At 40.7% G+C, this 22,327-nt stretch overlaps 1 protein-coding gene across 2 annotated transcripts in view; it reads left to right on the top strand.

Annotated features, from left to right (window-relative positions):
• MYRFL (myelin regulatory factor like) overlaps window positions 1-22,327 on the top strand; it is a 140,521-nt gene that overhangs the window by 114,371 nt on the left and 3,823 nt on the right. For both annotated transcript variants that reach the window (XM_016924934.3, XM_054663398.2), the window contains 6 exons: window positions 209-294; window positions 3,792-3,866; window positions 3,962-4,014; window positions 4,132-4,311; window positions 19,499-19,561; window positions 20,181-20,268. In XM_016924934.3, coding sequence (XP_016780423.3) covers window positions 209-294; window positions 3,792-3,866; window positions 3,962-4,014; window positions 4,132-4,311; window positions 19,499-19,561; window positions 20,181-20,268 — 545 coding nt within the window. The remainder of the gene's footprint in view (window positions 1-208; window positions 295-3,791; window positions 3,867-3,961; window positions 4,015-4,131; window positions 4,312-19,498; window positions 19,562-20,180; window positions 20,269-22,327) is intronic.

Below are 22,327 nucleotides of genomic sequence, written 5' to 3' on the forward strand. Positions count from 1 at the left end.
TTTCAAGGAAAGGGAGGTACTTGAGATAGACTTTGAAAGAATGTTGTTTTCAGAGAGGCAGGGAGGAGGAAAGAGATGTAAATTGAGGCAAGCACTCAAACTATCCCAAGAGAGCAGCAAATACCCCGGCTGGGAGCAGTTCTCCAGGCTCCCTTCTCACAGTTAGAGTTGCTAATTTATCACTGCTCATTACTGAACCTTTTTATAGGTTTATTTTTCAGGAAAAAGACAGGCGTGTCCTAATTGGGTTTTCCAGACCTTGGTTATAACTCTGATTGCTGTGATGGCATTTTGGTAAGAAAAAGTTCACTGTTATGCCATGTCAAGCTCTTTTGTTCCTTCCCATGTTTCTTTGATCACATATGAATTGGGGACTGGCCTGTTTACTTTGAAGACAAGAAGCCCTTTAAACTAGACACTGAACTCTGATAGCATAGAAATGAGGGAACCCTTTTTGAAAACACTTATTTTGAAGAAAAAAGCACAAGCTTTCTGCCTTAAATGTGACATGATTTTTTTTCAATTAACTGCTATGTTTAGCAGCAAACTGTGCCTTTCGTGTGTGTGTGTGTGTGTGTGTGTGTGTGTAAGTCTTTCTTAGCTTTGCAAACAAAGAGTTTCCTCAAACTCTGTTTTCTTTTCTGTTGACCTTGGAGAAAGGAGTAAATAGAAAATCAAGTATAATCCACTCTCCCCTGGTCACTCATATTTATGGTAACTCTTCGGGATTCTTCAGTGAAGACTTTTCACCAAAGGGACACCAAGATATATCATGTGATGGAATTGTAGCCAAATATACTAAGCAGTTAAACCAAGCAAATACAGTGAGGACAGCAGTATTTGCTATGCAAATTGGGCAACTTTTGACACCATACTGCCTCTGCAGCCCGCAAAGGCGGGAGGCAGCCTTTGCTAGAATGCAGGGCCCTTTCTCAGGCCTCTAGGCTTCTGCTGCTATGATTCCCCTCCCCCACCACACTGGGCCTTTGAAACCTGGTCATCTTGCTGTGTTCTCTTGCCTGTCTTCTCTGGGCCTTTGAGTGCACCTGTTTTTTTCTTAGTCTGACTATTCATATGGTGAAAGGGTATTTATCTGTCACTCAAAAAATGCTTTGTTAGCATGGGAAAGGACTGGCTTCTGGGGCCTGTCTTAGGGGAGACAATTATTCTCAGGGGCAAAGCAAGCTGTGGTCTCAAGGTGCTTCCAGTTCCTTGACCTAAAGCAGCGTCCTAGCTACAGAAGATAGTGTAGCTTTATCTGTGCCCTTCTTGTTCCTTAGTGTTTTTGCTTTTGACTTGCTACTGCCCACTGTAGGGAGATACCCAAGTATTTGACACCACTACCTAGAATTCCCATTATAAACCTTTGCACTTTTCTTATTCTCCCAAGTGTGCCTGTCTTCTCCTGCTGGGATTCCCAACTCAGGAGAGTGTGAACCTTTATCTTAGTGGACATACTTAGTATTCTCTAGAGACACAGATTCCCAGCCTGATGGAAAAGTTATAAGAAGTCTAATTGTAAGGTAAAGAGACTGCTTTTTAAACATGCTTATTAGATCTTATTATTTCCAATATTGTTTACCACTAAGACTGTAGATGGTAGGTATTGGGTTTATTATCTTGCTTCTGGCCTGTGGTATACCTGAGTAGGGTCAAAACCAGGGTTTGCCCCCAAAGAATGGAACAGATGTCCATTTCATTATATGGTCCTAGAAGTTTTCTGGGCTATGCGTTGAGGCAGATGCTGGACACAAATCATAAAGAGTATGTTAGAATTGGAATGGGGAGATGGAGAGTGGGAGAGGTAGGAGAACAAAGAAGGGGAGACTGTGACACAGGACTTTTCTCAGCCTTTTCGCTGGACTCACAGCAGTGGTGCCCCATCTCCTTGACCCATTGTGGTCAGCTGAGTGGGAGCACATGAGAGAATGAGTGCAGGGTTTGGTCGGCCACTCCAGGTGCTGATACAGGAGCAATCTCCATGCAGGGCTCATAGCCAGTCCAGGCATGTCACCCCAAGGGGAATGGGGCAGTGCCCTGGTGAGGGTGCCTGGGACCCTGAAGCCCCAGAGGGGGTGTTAGGTGCTAATCAGTGTTTTTAGCTCTGCCATCTGCAGCCCAATGAACAGCAGAGTGTTAGCAGCTCAGTTGACCCCTGGCTTTGTCACATGGGGCAGCTGCCCTCCACTGGTGAAGGCAAAGGGCCAATGATACAGCCTTTCTGGGTACCCATGCTCGGTGAGTCCCAAGCTCTGGTCCAGCGTCTGAGAAGAATGAGGTCACGCTGATGATTGAAGAGTGATGAAAGCAGAGAATTTTATTGAGCAAAGAAAACAGCTCTCAGCAAAGAGGGGAGCTGAAAAAGGGACAGAAAGTTCAGGTCGTCTTTCCTGAAGTCAGGTTGTCTCTTCCCTGAAGTCAGGTCATCTCTTCCCCAAATTCAGGTTATCTCTGTCTCTACTGACTGAGTCTGATGTTTTTATAGGCACAGGATAGGGGCACGGCAGGCCATAGGTAGTATTGGAAAAGGCAACATTTGATTAGTTGAAAGGCATTATTCAGAAAGACCCACTTGGGAGAGAGTGGGAAAAAATCAGGAATAGAAGTTCTCACTCTGGGCTGTGGGTTTCAGGCTGGTTTTGGCTTGAAGGTGGGGTTTCACTGGGGACCCAACCCTGTTTGGCTAGGATTTCTCTGCCTCCTGCCTCTATTAACTGGACCACAGCAAACAGTTGCCACGATGACACTATAAACTCTCTCTGACAGCATCTTTGGGGTTCATCATCACTTTTCCCAGGCAGGGCTGTGCCTGCTGGGCAGCAAACCAGCTGCTGCTGAGAACACTTTGGGAATTTGTTCTTTATAAGCACATATGGCACAGTTTTTTTGTGTATCCTAATGATGGTAAATCCAGCACCTTTGATGGGAAGCAAAATAATGAGGAGTCAAGTTTGGAGAACCAGGTGTGAAGTCAAACTGGCAAGAAGTCAAGTCAGGTAACTCTTTCAAGCCTAGCACAAAACGGTGCTGTAAAGCCATCAGCAGACTTTCTGTGTGACTTGTGAGAGGGTTCTGAAGATGTCCCCCAAAGAGGAGAACACTAAGTATTTGGATGCATGAGGATTGTTGGGAATAGCTTCCCAAGGCTCGGAACTCTTAAGGAAAGCTTCCATTTGTTTATGTAAGTAAGTTCCAGTGATGGGGGCGAAGACACCCTCGTTATTTTTGAAGTCTCACAGTGTGGAAACAAATACTTTCTTGCAGTTCTTTTCCTTCCTCTGACCTGTTCAGTGTATTGTGCTCTGAAAAGACAGGCAGCTGGAAGGAAGATGTCAGAGAAGCAGCCAGAGGGTTTGGCATCCACAGCTGACTAGACCTGTGCCGCCTTCCATCTCCCAATGCGACAGTGCCAATGCCCTCCACCGGTGGCACGCAAACTGTGCTCTGACTCTTTCCTGCAAGGAGCAGTTGCCTCCAGCAACTTACATGCTTCCTCTTGTAATCTTCCACTAGTGACAGGCACCTCTGAGACAGCTTGCCAGGGCTAGGGGGCTGCTCTATGTGGAAAAATCCATCAGCATGGAATACCCTAGGAGCCTCTGAGCTCTTTTTCTCTCCAGGGCAGAAAAGCATAACTGTGCTGGTTTCCATGGTGTTTCTGTCAGCCGTGGCCATCCCCTCCCCCCTGCTCCCATCTGTGTGGCCTGTGAGAGTACATCTCTGGCCAGCTGGATGTGTGAGATATATCTGGAAACAAATCTGCCACATAATTTTTTTTTTTTTTTTGACAGTGCTTTGACGATAGTTGCCCTTTATATACTTAGCTTAAAAGATCAAGACCGACGTGTCCCAAATCTCCCTCCAAGGTGAGAGTTCAGTTCAATTTTCTGGCCTAAAATTCCTTTGGAGAGAAGGATTTTTGCAGCCCTCTTTCATTAATCATTTCATTCTTTTTCTCCAGCAATATCACAAGCTCACAGGAGCTGGCTCTGCTGCCCACAGCCTCCTCCTCAGGTAAAGGCTTCACATTCCTCACCCTCAAACCCGGTTTCAAGTGAACTGTCAACAGAAGAAACCAGCCTTTCAGGTTAACCTTCTTGCTTCCCCTCACCCCTGCCCAATGCCTTGCAGCACCTAATACATCCCTGGTAACCACACCGGCCTCCTTACAAGTACCTGAAATTACTTTCTGTGAAATCCTGCCGTGTCAGGAGACTTATTGCTGCCCCATCCGGGGAATGAAAGAAGTCTCTTCAAGTCCTGTGCAAAGACAATCTGAGGAGAAGGAATTCCATCAGAGGCGATGGTCAGGTAAATGATGTTCAAAGAGAAACAACTAGAGCTTTGAACTTGAGGTTGTTTTTCTTGTCACAATTTACTTAGATGGTCATTAATGGTTCCAGATAATGGTTCCATGCTTCTATTTGGGGTGGCAAAATCTTTAAAACACAAATACACAACTGCCAATCATCTGTAATATTGAGTTCCTTGCCCAGGAATGAAATTTTGGTTGATTCAAGTACTTATAATTTTCACCAAGTGAAAGGTTCTCATTTGTCCATTGCCAACAAGGATAGTAATAGTAGCACAAGCGAAGTAATTACATGCACGTGGGTGGATTTTTTTGGCTCATTTAGAGTTTAAAAAACGATGTGGTATCTGGGCTCTCTGCCTAAACTGACTAGGGCAAAATGTAAGAGACTTTGGAAACTCTAATTTAGAGTTCAGGGAGAGATTTAAGGCAGTGAAAAACACAAGACTGGCATTCCACTTTCAGAATAACTTTTCCTCTTCCTCCTAGGGACACACACACACACACACATACATACCAATGTTATTCAAGTAACACAATTTTCATGGTAAAAAAAAGTATAGAAACTTAATCAAGGGCTGCAAATGTAATCATATCCATAAGATTACATACAAGCCTTCCAAATGTATACTAATTTATTATTGTTTTTAGAAATTTTATTCTATATATACATATTAATAAATAGTAATATTAATGATGATGCTAATAAGGATACATATTACTATGGCTTATTGATTAGGATACTGTCATAACAACAACTCTTAAATAACAGTGGCTTCTTATGGCAACAATTTAATTCTGAGTCACTCTATATATTAAATGTGAATCAAAAGAGAGTTCTTGGTCATCATGTCATTTAAAGTCCAGCTGATGAAGATTCCATCACAATAATTATTTCCACAGTCTCCGTAGTAGTGGTAAAAGAACAAGGCAAATTATGTTCCGACTCTTAAAGCTTCCACCTATGTAACACATATCACCTCTGCTTATACTTCATTGGCCAAAGCAAGTCACGTCACATTGGTCATGTCTAATTTTTAAACGGATGGGGAAGAACAGATCTAACATGTATGGAGAAGATGAACCAGAATACTTATAAGTGGTGCTAATGACCTACATAGAATACGGTCAGTGGTTGAAATGTTGGGGTGCAATGTAATTTCCTTTCCCTTTTGACATTATTGCATATCCTAGTCTTGGTTAAATAACTTTTACAAATTGTCATCATCATCATGATTATCATGTTGTAATGAGGTATTACTCTACGCTAGGTACTGTCATAAGTAGTTTACATGAGTAAATCATTTAATCTTCACAAGCCTACAAACGAGGTGCTATTATTATCCCAATTTTTTTTTCCAGTGGGGAAGCTGAGACACAGAGAGTTCTTTCACTACAGCAATAGGAGACAATGAGCTTTTCTCATGAAAACTATTTTTGATTGAACTTAGGAGCAGATGCATCACTATGGAGTAGAACTAAAAGCTTCATTTTAAAGAAAGGAATTCATTTCAGTCATCTTATTCTCAATATTTTTAAATATGAAAAAATCTAGGACTATCACAGAAATCCCCAAGGCTTTTATCCCTTGTGAAAGCACATGGAACCTTGTGGCTGGTAAACACTTTTCTTACTTTGGGAGCCCATGCTGGAGACACTTGATGTTCTTTTCTCAAAGCGGTCCTCAGAAGAGACCATCTCACCTATGAGAGATATACTAATAACAGATCCTGAATAGGAAGAGGTTGTAGACTGGTCCACTCTTCATTTTCAAGGGTTTCTTGACCTCTGAACAAGTTCATTCATGAAGTAACCAGCTGTTCACATCAAGGGAATATAGTCATGTGCCACATAATGATGTTTCAGTCAACAATGGACCATATATACACTAGTGGCCCCATAAGATAATAATTGAGCTGAAAAATTATTATTGCCTGGTGACGTCTTGATGATCCTGACCTTGTATAGGCCAGGCTAATGTGTATATTTGTACTTTAGTTTTTAATGAAAAGGTTTAAAAGTAAAAAATTTTTTTAAATAAAAAAAGCTTATAAAATAAAGATATAGGAATAGGAACAGCTCCGGTCTACAGTTCCCAGCCTGAGCGACGCAGAAGACGGGTGATTTCTGCATTTCCATCTGAGGTACTGAGTTCATCTCACTAGGGAGTGCCAGACAGTGGGCGCAGGTCAGTGGGTGAGCGCACCGTGCGCGAGCCGAAGCAGGGCAAGGCATTGCCTCACTCGGGAAGCGCAAGGGGTCAGGGAGTTCCCTTTCCTAATCAAAGAAAGGGGTGACGGACGGCACCTGGAAAATCGGGTCACTCCCACCCGAATACTGCGCGTTTCCGACGGGCTTAAAAAACAGCGCACCACGAGATTACATCCCGCTCCTGGCTCGGAGGGTCCTACCCCATGGAGTCTCGCTGATTGCTAGCACAGCAGTCTGAGATCAAACTGCAAGGCGGCAGCGAGGCTGGGGGAGGGGCGCCCACCATTGCCCAGGCTTGCTTAGGTAAACAAAGCAGCCGGGAAGCTCGAACTGGGTGGAGCCCACCACAACTCAAGGAGGCCTGCCTGCCTGTGTAGGCTCCAACTCTGGGGGCAGGGCACAGACAAACAAAAAGACAGCAGTAACCTCTGCAGACTTAAATGTCCCTGTCTGACAGCTTTGAAGAGAGCAGTGGTTCTCCCAGTACGCAGCTGGAGATCTGAGAACGGGCAGACTGCCTCCTCAAGTGGGTCCCTGACCCCTGACCCCCGAGCAGCCTAACTGGGAGGCACTCTCCAGCAGGGGCACACTGACACCTCACACTGCAGGGTACTCCAACAGACCTGCAGCTGAGGGTCCTGTCTGTTAGAAGGAAAACTAACAAACAGAAAGGACATCCACACCAAAAACCCATCTGTACATCACCATCATCAAAGACCAAAAGTAGATAAAACCACAAAGATGGGGAAAAAACAGAACAGAAAAACTGGAAACTCTAAAAATCAGAGCGCCTCTCCTCCTCCAAACGAACACAGCTCCTCACCAGCAACGGAACAAAGCTGGATGGAGAATGACTTTGACGAGCTGAGAGAAGAAGGCTTCAGACGATCAAATTACTCTGAGCTATGGGAGGACATTCAAACCAAAGGCAAAGAAGTTGAAAACTTTGAAAAAAATTTAGAAGAATGTATGACTAGAATAACCAATACAGAGAAGTGCTTAAAGGAGCTGATGGAGCTGAAAACCAAGGTTCGAGAACTACGTGAAGAATGCAGAAGCCTCAGGAGCCGATGCGATCAACTGGAAGAAAGGGTATCAGCAATGGAAGATGAAATAAATGAAATGAAGCGAGAAGGAAAGTTTAGAGAAAAAAGAATAAAAAGAAAAGAAATGAGCAAAGCCTCCAAGAAATATGGGACTATGTGAAAAGACCAAATCTACGTCTGATTGGTGTACCTGAAAGTGATGGGGAGAATGGAATCAAGTTGGAAAACACTCTGCAGGATATTATCCAGGAGAATTTCCCCAATCTAGCAAGGCAGGCCAACATTCAGATTCAGGAACTACAGAGAACACCACAAAGATACTCCTCGAGAAGAGCAACTCCAAGACACATAATTGTCAGATTCACCAAAGTTGAAATGAAGGAAAAAATGTTAAGGGCAACCAGAGAGAAAGGTTGGGTTACCCTCAAAGGGAAGCCCATCAGACTAACAGCAGATCTCTCAGCAGAAACCCTACAAGCCAGAAGAGAGTGGGGGCCAATATTCAACATTTTTAAAGAAAAGAATTTTCAACCCAGAATTTCATATCCAGCCAAACTAAGCTTCATAAGTGAAGGAGAAATAAAATACTTTACAGACAAGCAAATGCTGAGAGATTTTGTCACCACCAGGCCTGCCCTAAAAGAGCTCCTGAAGGAAGCGCTAAACATGGAAAGGAACAACCGGTACCAGCCACTGCAAAATCATGCCAAAATGTAAAGACCATCGAGGCTAGGAAGAAACTGCATCAACTAATGAGCAAAATAACCAGCTAACATCATAATGACAGGATCAAATTCACACATAACACTATTAACTTTAAATGTAAATGGACTAAATACTCCAATTAAAAGACACAGACTGGCAAATTGGATTAAGAGTCAAGACCCATCAGTGTGCTGTATTCAGGAAACCCATCTCATGTGCAGAGACACACATAGGCTCAAAATAAAAGGATGGAGGAAGATCTACCAAGCAAATGGAAAACAAAAAAAGGCAGGGGTTGCAATCCTAGTCTCTGATAAAACAGACTTTAAACCAACAAAGATCAAAAGAGACAAAGAAGGCCATTACATAATGGTAAAGGGATCAATTCAACAAGAAGAGCTAACTATCCTAAATATATATGCACCCAATACAGGAGCACCCAGATTCATAAAGCAAGTCCTGAGTGACCTACAAAGAGACTTAGACTCCCACACATTAATAATGGGAGACTTTAACACCCCACTGTCAACATTAGACAGATCAACGAGACAGAAAGTCAGCAAGGACACCAAGGAATTGAACTCAGCTCTGCACCAAGCGGACCTAATAGACATCTACAGAACTCTCCACCCCAAATCAACAGAATATACATTTTTTTCAGCACCACACCACACCTATTCCAAAATTGACCACATACTTGGAAGTAAAGCTCTCCTCAGCAAATGTAAAAGAACACAAATTATAACAAACTATCTCTCAGACCACAGTGCAATCAAACTAGAACTCAGGATTAAGAATCTCACTCAAAACCGCTCAACTACATGGAAACTGAACAACCTGCTCCTGAATGACTACTGGGTACATACCGAAATGAAGGCAGAAATAAAGATGTTCTTTGAAACCAATGAGAACAAAGACACAACATACCAGAATCTCTGGGACGCATTCAAAGCAGTGTGTAGAGGGAAATTTATAGCACTAAATGCCCACAAGAGAAAGCAGGAAAGATCCAAAATTGACACCCTAATATCACAATTAAAAGAACTAGAAAAGCAAGAGCAAACACATTCAAAAGCTAGCAGAAGTCAAGAAATAACTAAAATCAGAGCAGAACTGAAGGAAATAGAGACACAAAAAACCCTTCAAAAAATTAATGAATCCAGGAGCTGGTTTTTTGAAAGGATCAACAAAATTGATAGACCGCTAGCAAGACTAATAAAGAAAAAAAGAGAGAAGAATCAAATAGATGCAATAAAAAATGATAAAGGGGATATCACCACCGATCCCACAGAAATACAAACTACCATCAGAGAATACTACAAACACCTCTACGCAAATAAACTAGAAAATCTAGAAGAAATGGATAAATTCCTGGACACATACACTCTCCCAAGACTAAACCAGGAAGAAGTTGAATCTCTGAATAGACCAATAACAGGATCTGAAATTGTGGCAATAATCAATAGCTTACCAACCAAAAAGAGTCCAGGACCAGATGGATTCACAGCCAAATTCTACCAGAGGTACAAGGAGGAACTGGTACCATTCCTTCTGAAACTATTCCAATCAATAGAAAAAGAGGGAATCCTCCCTAACTCATTTTATGGGGCCAGCATCATTCTGATACCAAAGCCTGGCAGAGACATAACCAAAAAAGAGAATTTTAGACCAATATCCTTGATGAACATTGATGCAAAAATCCTCAATAAAATACTGGCAAACCGAATCCAGCAGCACATCAAAAAGCTTATCCACCATGATCAAGTGGGCTTCATCCCTGGGATGCAAGGCTGGTTCAATATACGCAAATCAATAAATGTAATCCAGCATATAAACAGAGCCAAAGACAAAAACCACATGATTATCTCAATAGATGCAGAAAAGGCCTTTGACAAAATTCAACAACCTTTCATGCTAAAAACTCTCAATAAATTAGGTATTGATGGGACATATTTCAAAATAATAAGAGCTATCTATGACAAACCCACAGCCAATATCATACTGAATGGGCAAAAACTGGAAGCATTCCCTTTGAAAACTGGCACAAGACAGGGATGCCCTCTCTCACCACTCCTATTCAACATAGTGTTGGAAGTTCTGGCCAGGGCAATTAGGCAGGAGAAGGAAATAAAGGGTATTCAAATAGGAAAAGAGGAAGTCAAATTGTCCCTGTTTGCAGATGACATGATTGTATATCTAGAAAACCCCATTGTCTCAGCCCAAAATCTCCTTAAGCTGATAAGCAACTTCAGCAAAGTCTCAGGGTACAAAATCAATGTGCAAAGATCACAAGCATTCCTATACACCAACGACAGACAAACAGAGAGCCAAATCATGAGTGAACTCCCATTCACAATTGCCTCAAAGAGAATAAAATACCTAGGAATCCAACTTACAAGGGATGTGAAGGACCTCTTCAAGGAGAACTACAAACCGCTGCTCGAGGAAATAAAAGAGGATACAAACAAATGGAAGAACATTCCATGCTCATGGATAGGAAGAATCAATATCGTGAAAATGGCCATACTGCCCAAGGTAATTTACAGATTCAATGCCATCCCCATCAAGCTACCAATGCCTTTCTTCACAGAATTGGAAAAAACTACTTTAAAGTTCATATGCAACCAAAAAAGAGCCCACATCACCAAGTCAATCCTAAGCCAAAAGAACAAAGCTGGAGGCTTCACACTACCTGACTTCCAACTATACTACAAGGCTACAGTAACCAAAACAGCATGGTACTGGTACCAAAACAGAGATATAGATCAATGGAACAGAACAGAGCCCTCAGAAATAACGCCGCATATCTACAACTATCTGATCTTTGACAAACCTGAGAAAAAGAAGCAATGGGGAAAGGATTCCCTATTTAATAAATGGTGCTGGGAAAACTGGCTAGCCATATGTAGAAAGCTGAAACTGGATCCCTTCCTTATACCTTATACAAACATTAATTCAAGATGGATTAAAGACTTACATGTTAGACCTAAAACCATAAAAACCCTAGAAGGAAACCTAGGCATTACCATTCAGGACATAGGCATGGGCAAGGACTTCATGTCTAAAACACCAAAAGCAATGGCAACAAAAGCCAAAATTGACAAATGGGATCTAATTAAACTAAAGAGCTTCTGCACAGCAAAAGAAACTACCATCAGAGTGAACAGGCAACTTACAAAATGGGAGAAAATTTTCACAACCTATTCATCTGACAAAGGGCTAATATCCAGAATCTACAATGAACTCAAACAAATTTACAAGAAAAAAACAAACAACCCCATCAAAAAGTAGGCGAAGGACACGAACAGACACTTCTCAAAAGAAGACATTTATGCAGCCAAAACACACATGAAAAAATGCTCATCATCACTGGCCATCAGAGAAATGCAAATCAAAACCACAATGAGATACCATCTCACACCAGTTAGAATGGCAATCATTAAAAAGTCAGGAAACAACAGATGCTGGAGAGGATGTGGAGAAATAGGAACACTTTTACACTGTTGGTAGGAATGTAAACTAGTTCATCCATTGTGGAAGTCAGTGTGGCAATTCCTCAGGGATCTAGAACTAGAAATACCATTTGACCCAGCCATCCCATTACTGGGTATATACCCAGAGGACTATAAATCATGCTGCTATAAAGACACATGCACACATATGTTTATTGCGGCACTATTCGCAATAGCAAAGACTTGGAACCAACCCAAATGTCCAACAATGATAGACTGGATTAAGAAAATGTGGCACATATACACCATGGAATACTATGCAGCCAGAAAAAATGATGAGTTCATGTCCTTTGTAGGGACATGGATGAAATTGGAAATCATCATTCTCAGTAAGCTATCGCAAGAACAAAAAACCAAACACCGCATATTCTCGCTCATAGGTGGGAATTGAACAATGAGATCACATGGACACAGGAAGGGGAACATCACACTCTGGGGACTGTTGTGGGGTTGGGGGAGGGGGGAGGGATAGCATTGAGAGATATACCTAATGCTAGATGACGAGTTAATGGGTGCAGCACACCAGCATGGCACATGTATACATATGTAACTAACCTGCACAATGTGCACATGTACCCTAAAACTTAAAGTATAATAATAAAAGAAAAAAAAAAAAGAAAAGACAAATATTTAAAGTAATGGATATCCCTTGGGCTAGGGGAGGGATAGCATTAGGAGAAATACCTAATGTAGATGACGGGTTGATGCGTGCAGCAAACCACCAAGGCGTGTGTATACCTATGTAACACACCTGCACATTCTGCACATGTATCCTACAACTTGAAGTATAATTTTAAAAAAGTGATGGATATCCCAAGTTACACTAATATGACCTTTATACATTATATGACTGTATTAAATTACCATGATGTACATTCACTACTCATTAATACAAATTTTTTTAAAGAAAATAAAATAGATATTTAAAATGTGAAAAATAAAATAAAATAAAATAAAGATAGAAAGAAAATATCTTTGTACAGCTGTACAATGTGTTTGTGTTTTAAGCTAAGTGTTATTACAAGAGTCAGAAAGTTTTTTAAAATTTAGAAGTTTATAAAGTAAAAAAGTTATAGTAAGCTAAGGTTAATTAGAAGAAAGAAAATTGTAAAAATAAATTTAGTATAGCCTAAATATATGGTGTTTATAAAGTTTACAGTAGTGTCCCAGGCCTTCAGATTCACTCACCGCTCACTCACTGATTGACTCAGAGCAACTTCCAGCCCTGTAAGCTCCATTCATGGTAAATTCCCTACACAGGTGGACTAGTTTTTGTCTTTTATACTTTATTTTTTACTGTACCCTTTCTACATTTAGAAATATTTAGATACACAAATACTTACCATTGTGTTACAATTGCCAACAGTATTTACAGTAACATGCTGTACAGGTTTGCAGCCAAGAAGCAATATAGCCTAGGTGTGTAGTAGGCTATACAATCTAGGTTTGTGAAGTACACTTTGTGATGTTTGCACAACAGTGAAATTGCCTAATGACATATTTCACAGCTTCATGTAGTTAAGCAATGCATGACTGTATTGGGAAGAATAGCCCTTATTAAACCAGATCAAGGCTCGTTGCTCTCTGTGACAATACAGAATTTTCATGTTAAAAAAATTATAGAAACTTAATCAAGGGCTACAAGTGTAATCATGCCCATAAGATTATATACAATTCTTCCAAATGTATACTAATTTATTATTGTTTTTAGAAATGTTCCCCTAAAAGCAATAGCCTAGAAACAAGATGAGTGTCTGCTCATCTTGTTTCTATAGCTATGTAAACTTCTAAAGAAAGAAGTGATTCCCAAGGAAAGAAAATTTGCTCCATGGTGCCAGGCTGTGTCCACCTAGACTGAACTAACAGCTTCTTTGACTACAAATGAAATTTATGTTCTGCCTTACTAGGCTCTGTGATACACTGGGAAAGTTGTTCCCTCTTCCTTTTGTCAACTGGAGAAAAATGGAAAGAATTCAAATGTTTGATTCCCTTTTGTCTTCAGAAAACCCAAAAACTTTTGGAAATTTAGTCACAGAATCTCAGAGAACAGCTACACAAGTGGCACCTGACTTTTTGGCCCCGAGAATCCACTATAAGCCTACTTTTACAATGATGTGATTGAGAAAATACATAAAGAACAAATGTAACTATAAGTTCAGTTAAGCTTTTAACTGAATTGTTTTTATTACTCCAACAGTGGCGTTTGAAAAATAGTACAAATCTATAGGAGATATGTTGCTTTTCAAGTCTACAGACAACACCACAGACCCCTTTATGCAATCACCCAAGGTTCCAAGGACCCCATGTCAGGAGAACTGCTGATTTATACCAAATTACCCATTTTGCAGCTGATGAAATGGAGGCACTGGACCTTGCTTAAGATTCCTCAGTTGAGTTTCTAGAAAAGTTGGAATTGAAATCTGGGTCCCCCACTTCCCTGTCCTGGATTCCTTCCCATTTGCCATCCTGCCTCCATTGATTTGGACATGGGCTGTGCATGTACCTGAGATCAACTCTAGAAGGTGCAGAAAGTATCCACTCTATGGCCCCTTCTGCCTCCTCCTGGCAAGTTTGCCTCTGTCCATTGCAATGTCCCTGATGTGGGATATTTTGGAGTCTGAGCAAAGCCTCTTCTCTTTTGCTGCTGGTTTACTCTTCCCCTCTGTTCAAGGTACTGTATAACACCGGGCTTCTAAATACAAAAGAGGAGAAGTCTAGGAAAGTATTCTTTTCAGCCAGATGTTTCTAAGGCATTAAAGACCAATTAAAAATTAAGGAATAAAAATAAAAAAGAAATTCAAGAGTAACAAAAAAAACTTAGAAAAGCTCTCAGTGGGATGCAGAGTAATATCTAACAGTTTACTAAACCCCTAAACACATTTATGAGCCTCCTCCCTGAGGAGTAAGACTATAATAAAATAAGTGAAGGGAAATCAGCATTTTTATGACATGCTGAGCTCATGTCATTATTCTTCTTTTGGGCCAAAGTTGATCATATCTGTGTAAAGTGTCTTTCAGAAAGGTTATCTCTCCCTCTCCCCCTCACTTAATAAAAAGTTTGGGTAAGGCTAATCAGGAAGTGGAAAGTGAGTATTTTGGAATATTGAGCTTCTACTCTAAGGAACCATCTGAATGTGATGAATTAGATTTTAATCTACTTAAACCAGTAAAGATTTAAGTAGACAGGAGAGTTAGATATTAAAAAGTAAAGAGCCTGTGGAGAAAAGCATCTATGGAATTCTATAGAATATATTAGAGTTGGTGAAGATTTAAAAAAAATCTGGAATTCATGCTCATTTTGTTTTGGAGACCATGACTCTGAGAAAAGTGAATGGCCAGAAGAAAATGGTCCCCCGTTTTAAAGAACTCAGCCATCGACTGGTGGGGCTCATTGGCTTCTTCATAGTGCATGAGTCTGGTTCAGTGAAGGGAAGAGAAATGTATCCAAGATGCTGTACTGGACTCAGCCAGTACAAGTACAACACAGTCTTACAAGTAGTGCAATATACACCTTCTACCATGACAGGAGTATGCTTTTTTGGGGTACCATCCTAAATCTTTACTCTCCAGAAGTTTCTAATTTAGTTTATTGGGAGAGCTCATCTACCAATCGTGAAATATATCTCCAACTTTATAATGAAAACCGCAGGGGATGTACTATATGAAGCTTATAATGAATATCACTGGAAGGCATTTGTAAAATGAGATCAACCCTAGAAGGTGCTGAAAGTATGACTTTATGACTTCCTGTATGACTCCTGGAAGATTTATGGTTTTCCTATAACCAGCCTTTCAGAGTCAAATAGTCTTGTTTCAGAGAAGTGTCAAATGGAAGGTGTTTTATGGGAGATTTAAATTTTATTTCTTGCGTTTGAAAAGTCATTTTTATAATTCTGATCTGCAAGATTATCTTGCCTCATTCCCACCTATTTATTGCTGTTTTTTAAAAAAAACCTTACCCCACCAGGTACTCAATTGTATTCATAGGGTTCTATGTCTCCAGGACCTGAAAACACAGTTCTGTGGAAGAAGACAAATCTGTAGTTCTGTTGCCAGAATTTATAACGAGCTCTTTTTCTGCAAATTCAGCAGGCAAGTAGGACAAAAGGTAGGAGAAGAAAACACACAGGATAGAGAAGTCCTGGTTTCCACTTCTCTTTATGCCTCATTTGCCTTGTAAATTTACAACCTTCTGTGGAAGCAGTCTTAAGCAAAACTAATAGTAGAGACATGTTTGAAAATTATTACTGGAATAGCTAGAATCCAAGAAATCTGGAGGCCTTTTTGGCAGCATATATGTTTACATGTAAAGGAAAAAAAATATTCAATTTTCTAGAAACTCCTCATATATCAGGACCCATTTCTTCTTAATGGAAAGCACCATGTTGGGTTCAGAAACTTGCCCTGCCTTCCAGTTCTGTCTTGCTTCCTTTTGCTAACAGAATAAGGAGTCTAGCTTCCCATGTTCTTTCTCAGCATCCCTCTGCACCCTTCCCCTGGGAAATTTCCCTGTGAATGTGTAAGAGGAAAGTTTTTTGGAGGTTAAATTGGTCTTCCCTCTTCTTTTCCTTACTCTTTCCCTGGCTCTCTTCCTTCCATCCTTTCACCCATATTCATTGAGCACCACTGTGAGCCCAGCATTACCCTATCTGGGATACAACAGTGAACAGGATGTAGTCTTCAAGGAGCTCACAGTTAGGTGAATGGGTAAGTAAACTAGTCATTCCACCTAGTGAAAGGAGTTGTAACCAGGATAGGGATGTTTAGGAGTGATTGTCCCCAAGTATTGTGTACTGTTGCTTTTGCTTTCTATCCTGAAATTGGATACTGAAACTTGAACATAGATCTAAATCTGCAAATTAAAAAAAAAAAAAAAAGACTGCCAAAACTTCATAAAGTTATTTTGTTAGGTGTACTTAGCGACCCACTAAATGATTGCTTTCACTATCTACTTTAAAAAGATACATTAAAAAAATAGCCTTAACAACAATCATCTGAATGGTTACCTTTCCAAAATTGCATTTAAAATGCCTTTTGGGTGATGACAGGAGCCTAGTCACTCCCTGGGCTCCCTCCCTACAAGCCTGCTCTGGCCCCACGCCAGCAGCCTGATTCCTCCCTTCAGCTGGCTGCATCTCAGGCCTTACTTTAGACCAAGCTTGTCCAACCCGCGGCCCATGGGCCGGCCACAGGCGGCCCAGGACGGCTTTGAATGTGGCTCAGCACAAATTTGTAAACTTTCTTAAAACATTATGAGATTTTTTTTTTAGCCCTTCAGCTATCATTAGTGTTAGTGTGTTTTATGTGTGGCCCAAGACAATTCTTCTTCCAATGTGGCCTAGGGAAGCCAGAAGACTGGACACCCCTGCCTTAGAATTTAAGCTCAATTTTTTTCCTACATGGATCACATTTCACATTTTCCCAGAATAGCAAAATTGTGGACTCTGGAATCAGATGATAGTTTGAATTGGAAACTCTTTATTCCTATCCACAAGCTGAGTCCTTAGTGCCTCACTTAGCTTATCTGTCAAGCGGGGATAACCTCACTCTTGGACTTTCGTAAGGCACTCAGAACAATGTTCAATGAAGAGTAGGTGTTAACAAATAGTAGGTGTAATTATCATTGTTATCCTTCAGTGCAAAAATATATGTCCCACAGAATTTCCTCTAACATTTCATATTCAAGTTATTAAGCAATTGGGAAGGCATGCTTAATTTTTTAAATAAGTTTTGCTTATCTTTAGAGACCACAAACTCTACTTGTATGAAGAAGGTTAATGTTTCATTATTTTACTGTAGGAATAGTTTTGCTCCTATTTTTCTTCATTTTTACCCACTCTCTCCACTGCCCTTGGACCTATTCTCTATTTTAACAGGATATATTAAGCAGCAGAGAGGTCACAGAAGTAGGAAGGGTTGAAAAACCAATAGGGACCAATATACATTTGATGCTAGGCCGTGGTGCTACCTGGACTCAACTCTAAAGGGATTATTCTATGAAACAGTCCATCTCCTATCTCCATGCTTTCTCCTGGGATCTCCAGGGGTAGTTCTTTCTCCTTGCTAGTGTCCAAATGTTATATTTTTTCATAGCCTTTGCTTTCACTCAGAAAAAATAAATATGACTAATGAGTATGTCCCTACTCCTTTGCAACTTCATATGAGCCAGGCTTCAGTTGAGCAGAGAAGTTGACTTTAGGGCCTGTTATACTCACTCAAGAAGTAATATCAGGATCAAAAGAAGATCAACAGGAAGGCAGATGCTAGCTCAGTAAAAGGGAAAACTGGTATTTAGCATTGCCCAGCAGAAGAATGGGCAGTGAGTCCCTTGTCACTGGAGGTGTTCAAACAGAGATTCCTTGGTTATTTATTTCTTTTTTTACATTAGCGTGTGTGATTCTGAGATAGCAATATTAAGATGGATAAAAAAGAATCCAGATAATCTAAAGATAATAATTTCAATTAACAATGTTCATTCACAAACTAGATAGGAAATAAAACTATCATTAGCTTGTCATTAATCAAAGAAAGACGGTTTCCATAGATTGAGCAAGACATTATGCCAGGGGTTACAGAGGATTCAAAGAATATTAGTAGACATTCCCTATTCTGGAATTGTCAGGAAAGGCAAAAATACATGAAAAGTTAAGTAATAATACAGAGGTAATATGCCCTTCAGTATGGTGACAGATATATCACTGATTGATGACTGCATTGATGGTTCAGTAATAAGTGCTATGGCATTGGAAAGGAGGGATCTCTGAGCTGCAGACCTAGTTGGGGATGGTTTCTTAGTCCACTTCGCCGTCGTAACAGAATACCACTGACTGGGTGGCTTAAACCACAGATAATTATTTTCTCACAGTTCTGGTGGCTGGAAGTCCAAGACCAAGGTGTCAGCAGGTCTGATTTCTTCTGAGGCTTCTCTCCTTGGTCTGCAGATGACTGTCAACTTGCTGTGTCTTCAGATGGTCTTTCCTCTGTGCACACGTAGCCCTAGGGTCTCCCTGTGTGTCCTAACCTGCTTTTTTTTTTTTTTTTTTTGAGATGGAGTTTCACTCTTGTTGTCCAAGCTGGAGTGCAATGGCGCAATCGCGGCTCACCACAACCTCCGCCTCCCAGGTTCAAGTGATTCTCCTGCCTCAGCCTCCCGAGTAGCTGGGATTAGAGGCATGCACCACCATGCCTGGCTAATTTTATATTTTTTAGTAGAGACGGGGTTTCACCATGTTGGCCAGGCTGGTCTTGAACTCCCAACCTCAAGTGATCTGCCCGCCTTGGCTTCCCAGAGTGCTGGGATTACAGGCATGAGCCACCATGCCTGGCTCCTAATCTTCTGCTCTTACACGGACACAGGTCAGATTGTATTAGAACCCACCCTGACAGCCTATTTTTAACTTAATCACTGCTTTAAAGGCCCTATCAACAAGCAGTCACATTCTGAGGTACTGGGGGATAAGGCTTCACTATATGCATTTGAATTTGGTAGCTGGGAAGGGGACCCAATTTAGTCCATAACAGATGACTTCTTGCAGAAGGAGGAGAATAAACTAGATCTATAAGAAACAGGATAGAGATTAGATGGGTTGAAGGATGGGAGACAGAAAGGGTAGGGGAACACTCAACTCACAGAGATGAACTAGGTCACACATGGGGTTTCTTCTCTTCTCCTGAACAAGCCTTCAAGATTGACAGACTTGTTTCCTTTTCAGAAGACAAAAGCAAATCAGTTTTGGCAAGAAATGCACTTAGCGGCCCCGACTGGGAGAGTGACTGTAAGTTGACATTTAAGTGACACTATTCTTTGGCTTTGTGGGGCCAGGCCAACTAACAAGTTGTAAAAGCATTGCTGGAGTGAGGAGCAGGGACAAAGGCTGCAGCCTGCCTGCCATGCATATCCATGGGACTGTGTGTTAAAATCGATGCCACCCTAACCACTAATGAGGCATTAGAAATGGTCACTCACTGTCAGACAAGTTGTGGTTGATCTCCATGGATGTTCATAATTTATTTGAACTTCCTGCCCTCTTCTATTCTGACTACATTTTTAGTTTGTCTTCTGTTTTCTGAAACAGATTGCATTTCATGTTGCACCTCCATTTTCAATAAATTTTGATTTAGTAGGACTTCCATGGTCCAGAAATTCTTTTGAATGTTATAGGGGATGTTTATTGGAGCCTGAGTTTTTATTAGTTTTTCTAATAGGTACTATAACCCCCCAAAAAGCCTTCTCCCCTTCCTTTTCCTCCTGTTTGTTTTCCATTTGAATACAAATGGAATCTCTTTACCTGGGAAACTCTTACTTCCCATTCTGTAATTTGAGGACTGTGGCTGGAATAAAATATTCTTTTTCCTTTCAGAAGAGTTTATTTTGTCTATTTCTTCTCAATTCAGGGATTGATACAACCATCAGTTCTATTCAGATTATGGAAATCCAGCAAATAATAGATCATCAGTATTGCATTCAAAGCCTCCAGTGCAGGTAGGTAAGCCTCCCCAGCGTGCCCTGGTTGTTTCTGGAATTTACCCATGGCTCTGGGTTTTTAAGACTGCAGTGGAAGCTAAAGCTACATGATAAAATCAATGTGTGCTTACATTGCTCCTTAAGTGAAAACATCTTTATTACATGGTGGGAGAAAGAATCATAAAACAGTTGGTATTAGCAAATGTCAATAAGCCACGGCCCTAGTGATTCCAGTCTCCTGGTTTAATGGATGGGTCCAAAGCAGAAAGCCTATGGAGCAGCTCTGTTGCTGACTCTCTGAGGGTACATATCAGGGGCACAGAGCTGCCAGTTAATTTTATGGACAAGAAAGACATTGTTGCTGATGGCTCCAAGTTACAAGTGAGCTGACATTTGTATATTTTAATAACAAGGGATATCATTTTAATTGCTGAAAAAATATAACTTAGCTTTTCAGATAGGAGGAAAAAATCAGATATGGCAAAAGTTATCGGGACATCCATCTCCAGTGTATGCCTTATCACCTGTATCAAGGTAGTGATACATCTAGAAGCAGAGGGTGCAAGTTGCTTCAAAGAGTACAGTGTGCCAGTTGTAGGGATTAAGAATGGAGAGGGCTGGGCGTGGTGGCTCACGCCTGTAGTTTCAGCACTTTGGGAGGCTGAGGCAGGAGGACTGCTTGAGCCGAGTTAAAGGTCAAGACCAGCCTGGGCAACATGATGAGATCCTGTCTCTCCAAACAAACAAACAAACAAAAAATTAGCTGGGCATGATGGCACACACCTGTGGTCCCAGCTAATTGGTGGGAGGATCTTTTGAGCCCAGGAGGTCGAGGCTGCAGTAAGCTGTGTGTTTGCACTACTGTACTCCAGCCTGGATGACAAAGTGCAACCTGGACACACACACACACACACACACACACACACACACACACACGTGCGCAGAATGGGAGAGTTATTTTTCTTAATTTGATAACTGTTTCTTAGGCACCTGCTAGATTAAAGGCAAGGCCTGTAATTTGAACTAGTGTCACAAATCCTGTGGGTTTTCAGACTCATTTCTTTTCCAACCTGATATAACCTGGGCTTCAAGTTGATGGCTGTGAGTTATAAAAATAACATGTATGGTGCTTTATGATTTGTTTATGACCTCTATATTCATTATCTCATTGAATTCTCACAAAATCCCCATGAAGTTGGTATAATGTATCCGTGTTTTGTAGTTAAATTTCAGTTAAACTTGAAAAAGTTTGCCTAAGATCACCTATAAGTGGCAGATACAGCTATTAATTGATGTGGTAAGATGACCTAGAGAAGAGTCAGATGATTCAAGTTCAAGTCCTAGAACTTTGACAAGATGTTTATTCTCCCCAAATACCCATTTTTCAGCTATAAGATGGGGATACTTTCAAAACTGAGTTGGGTTGCTGTGAAGCATGCAGATAATGGGAGAGACATCTTAGGAAATGAATTCCATTTATCTAAGTTTCCCCTAGTCAAACAAACTGCTCCTGATCCCAATGCAGATCTTTCTATTTTAAAAAGTACATTGATTCACTGAAATAACACTGTTCTCAATTTGGTGTGCAAGTTGCACTCTTATTTTTTTCAGCTGTATTGAGAGGTATAATTGGCAAGCAAAAATTGTTTATATTCAAGATGTATAATGTTTCGTTTTGTTGTAATATACCTATCCAGTGCAAAATGCAAGATCTTTCCATTTCCTTTACTTTTGCTTTTTACCTTTTTAGCAACTTAGTTTAGCATTACTTAAAAATAAAATGACTGACTCTTTTTCCCATCGATCTGATTTTAAGTTGTTTTTCCATGTAATTCAAGGGATGGTCAGGTAATAAGGAGAACTTGTTTTAGAGACAATATGTCTTTTTGCTGGAGTTTTTCGTTACAATACGAATCAAAGGAATTTCCCTTTTATCCAAGTATCTCTCTTAAAGGTGTGGGGGGAATCTATGTATAAGCACTTGTCTTGCAGTCTTCTCCATTACTAAATGGTAATTAGAATTATAATAATTTTAGCAGATTCAGATTCTAAAAGTACCTGATACTTCCTCCTAGTG

This window comes from Pan troglodytes, chromosome 10 (genome assembly GCF_028858775.2).
Source record: "Pan troglodytes isolate AG18354 chromosome 10, NHGRI_mPanTro3-v2.0_pri, whole genome shotgun sequence".
Taxonomy (NCBI): domain Eukaryota; kingdom Metazoa; phylum Chordata; class Mammalia; order Primates; family Hominidae; genus Pan; species Pan troglodytes.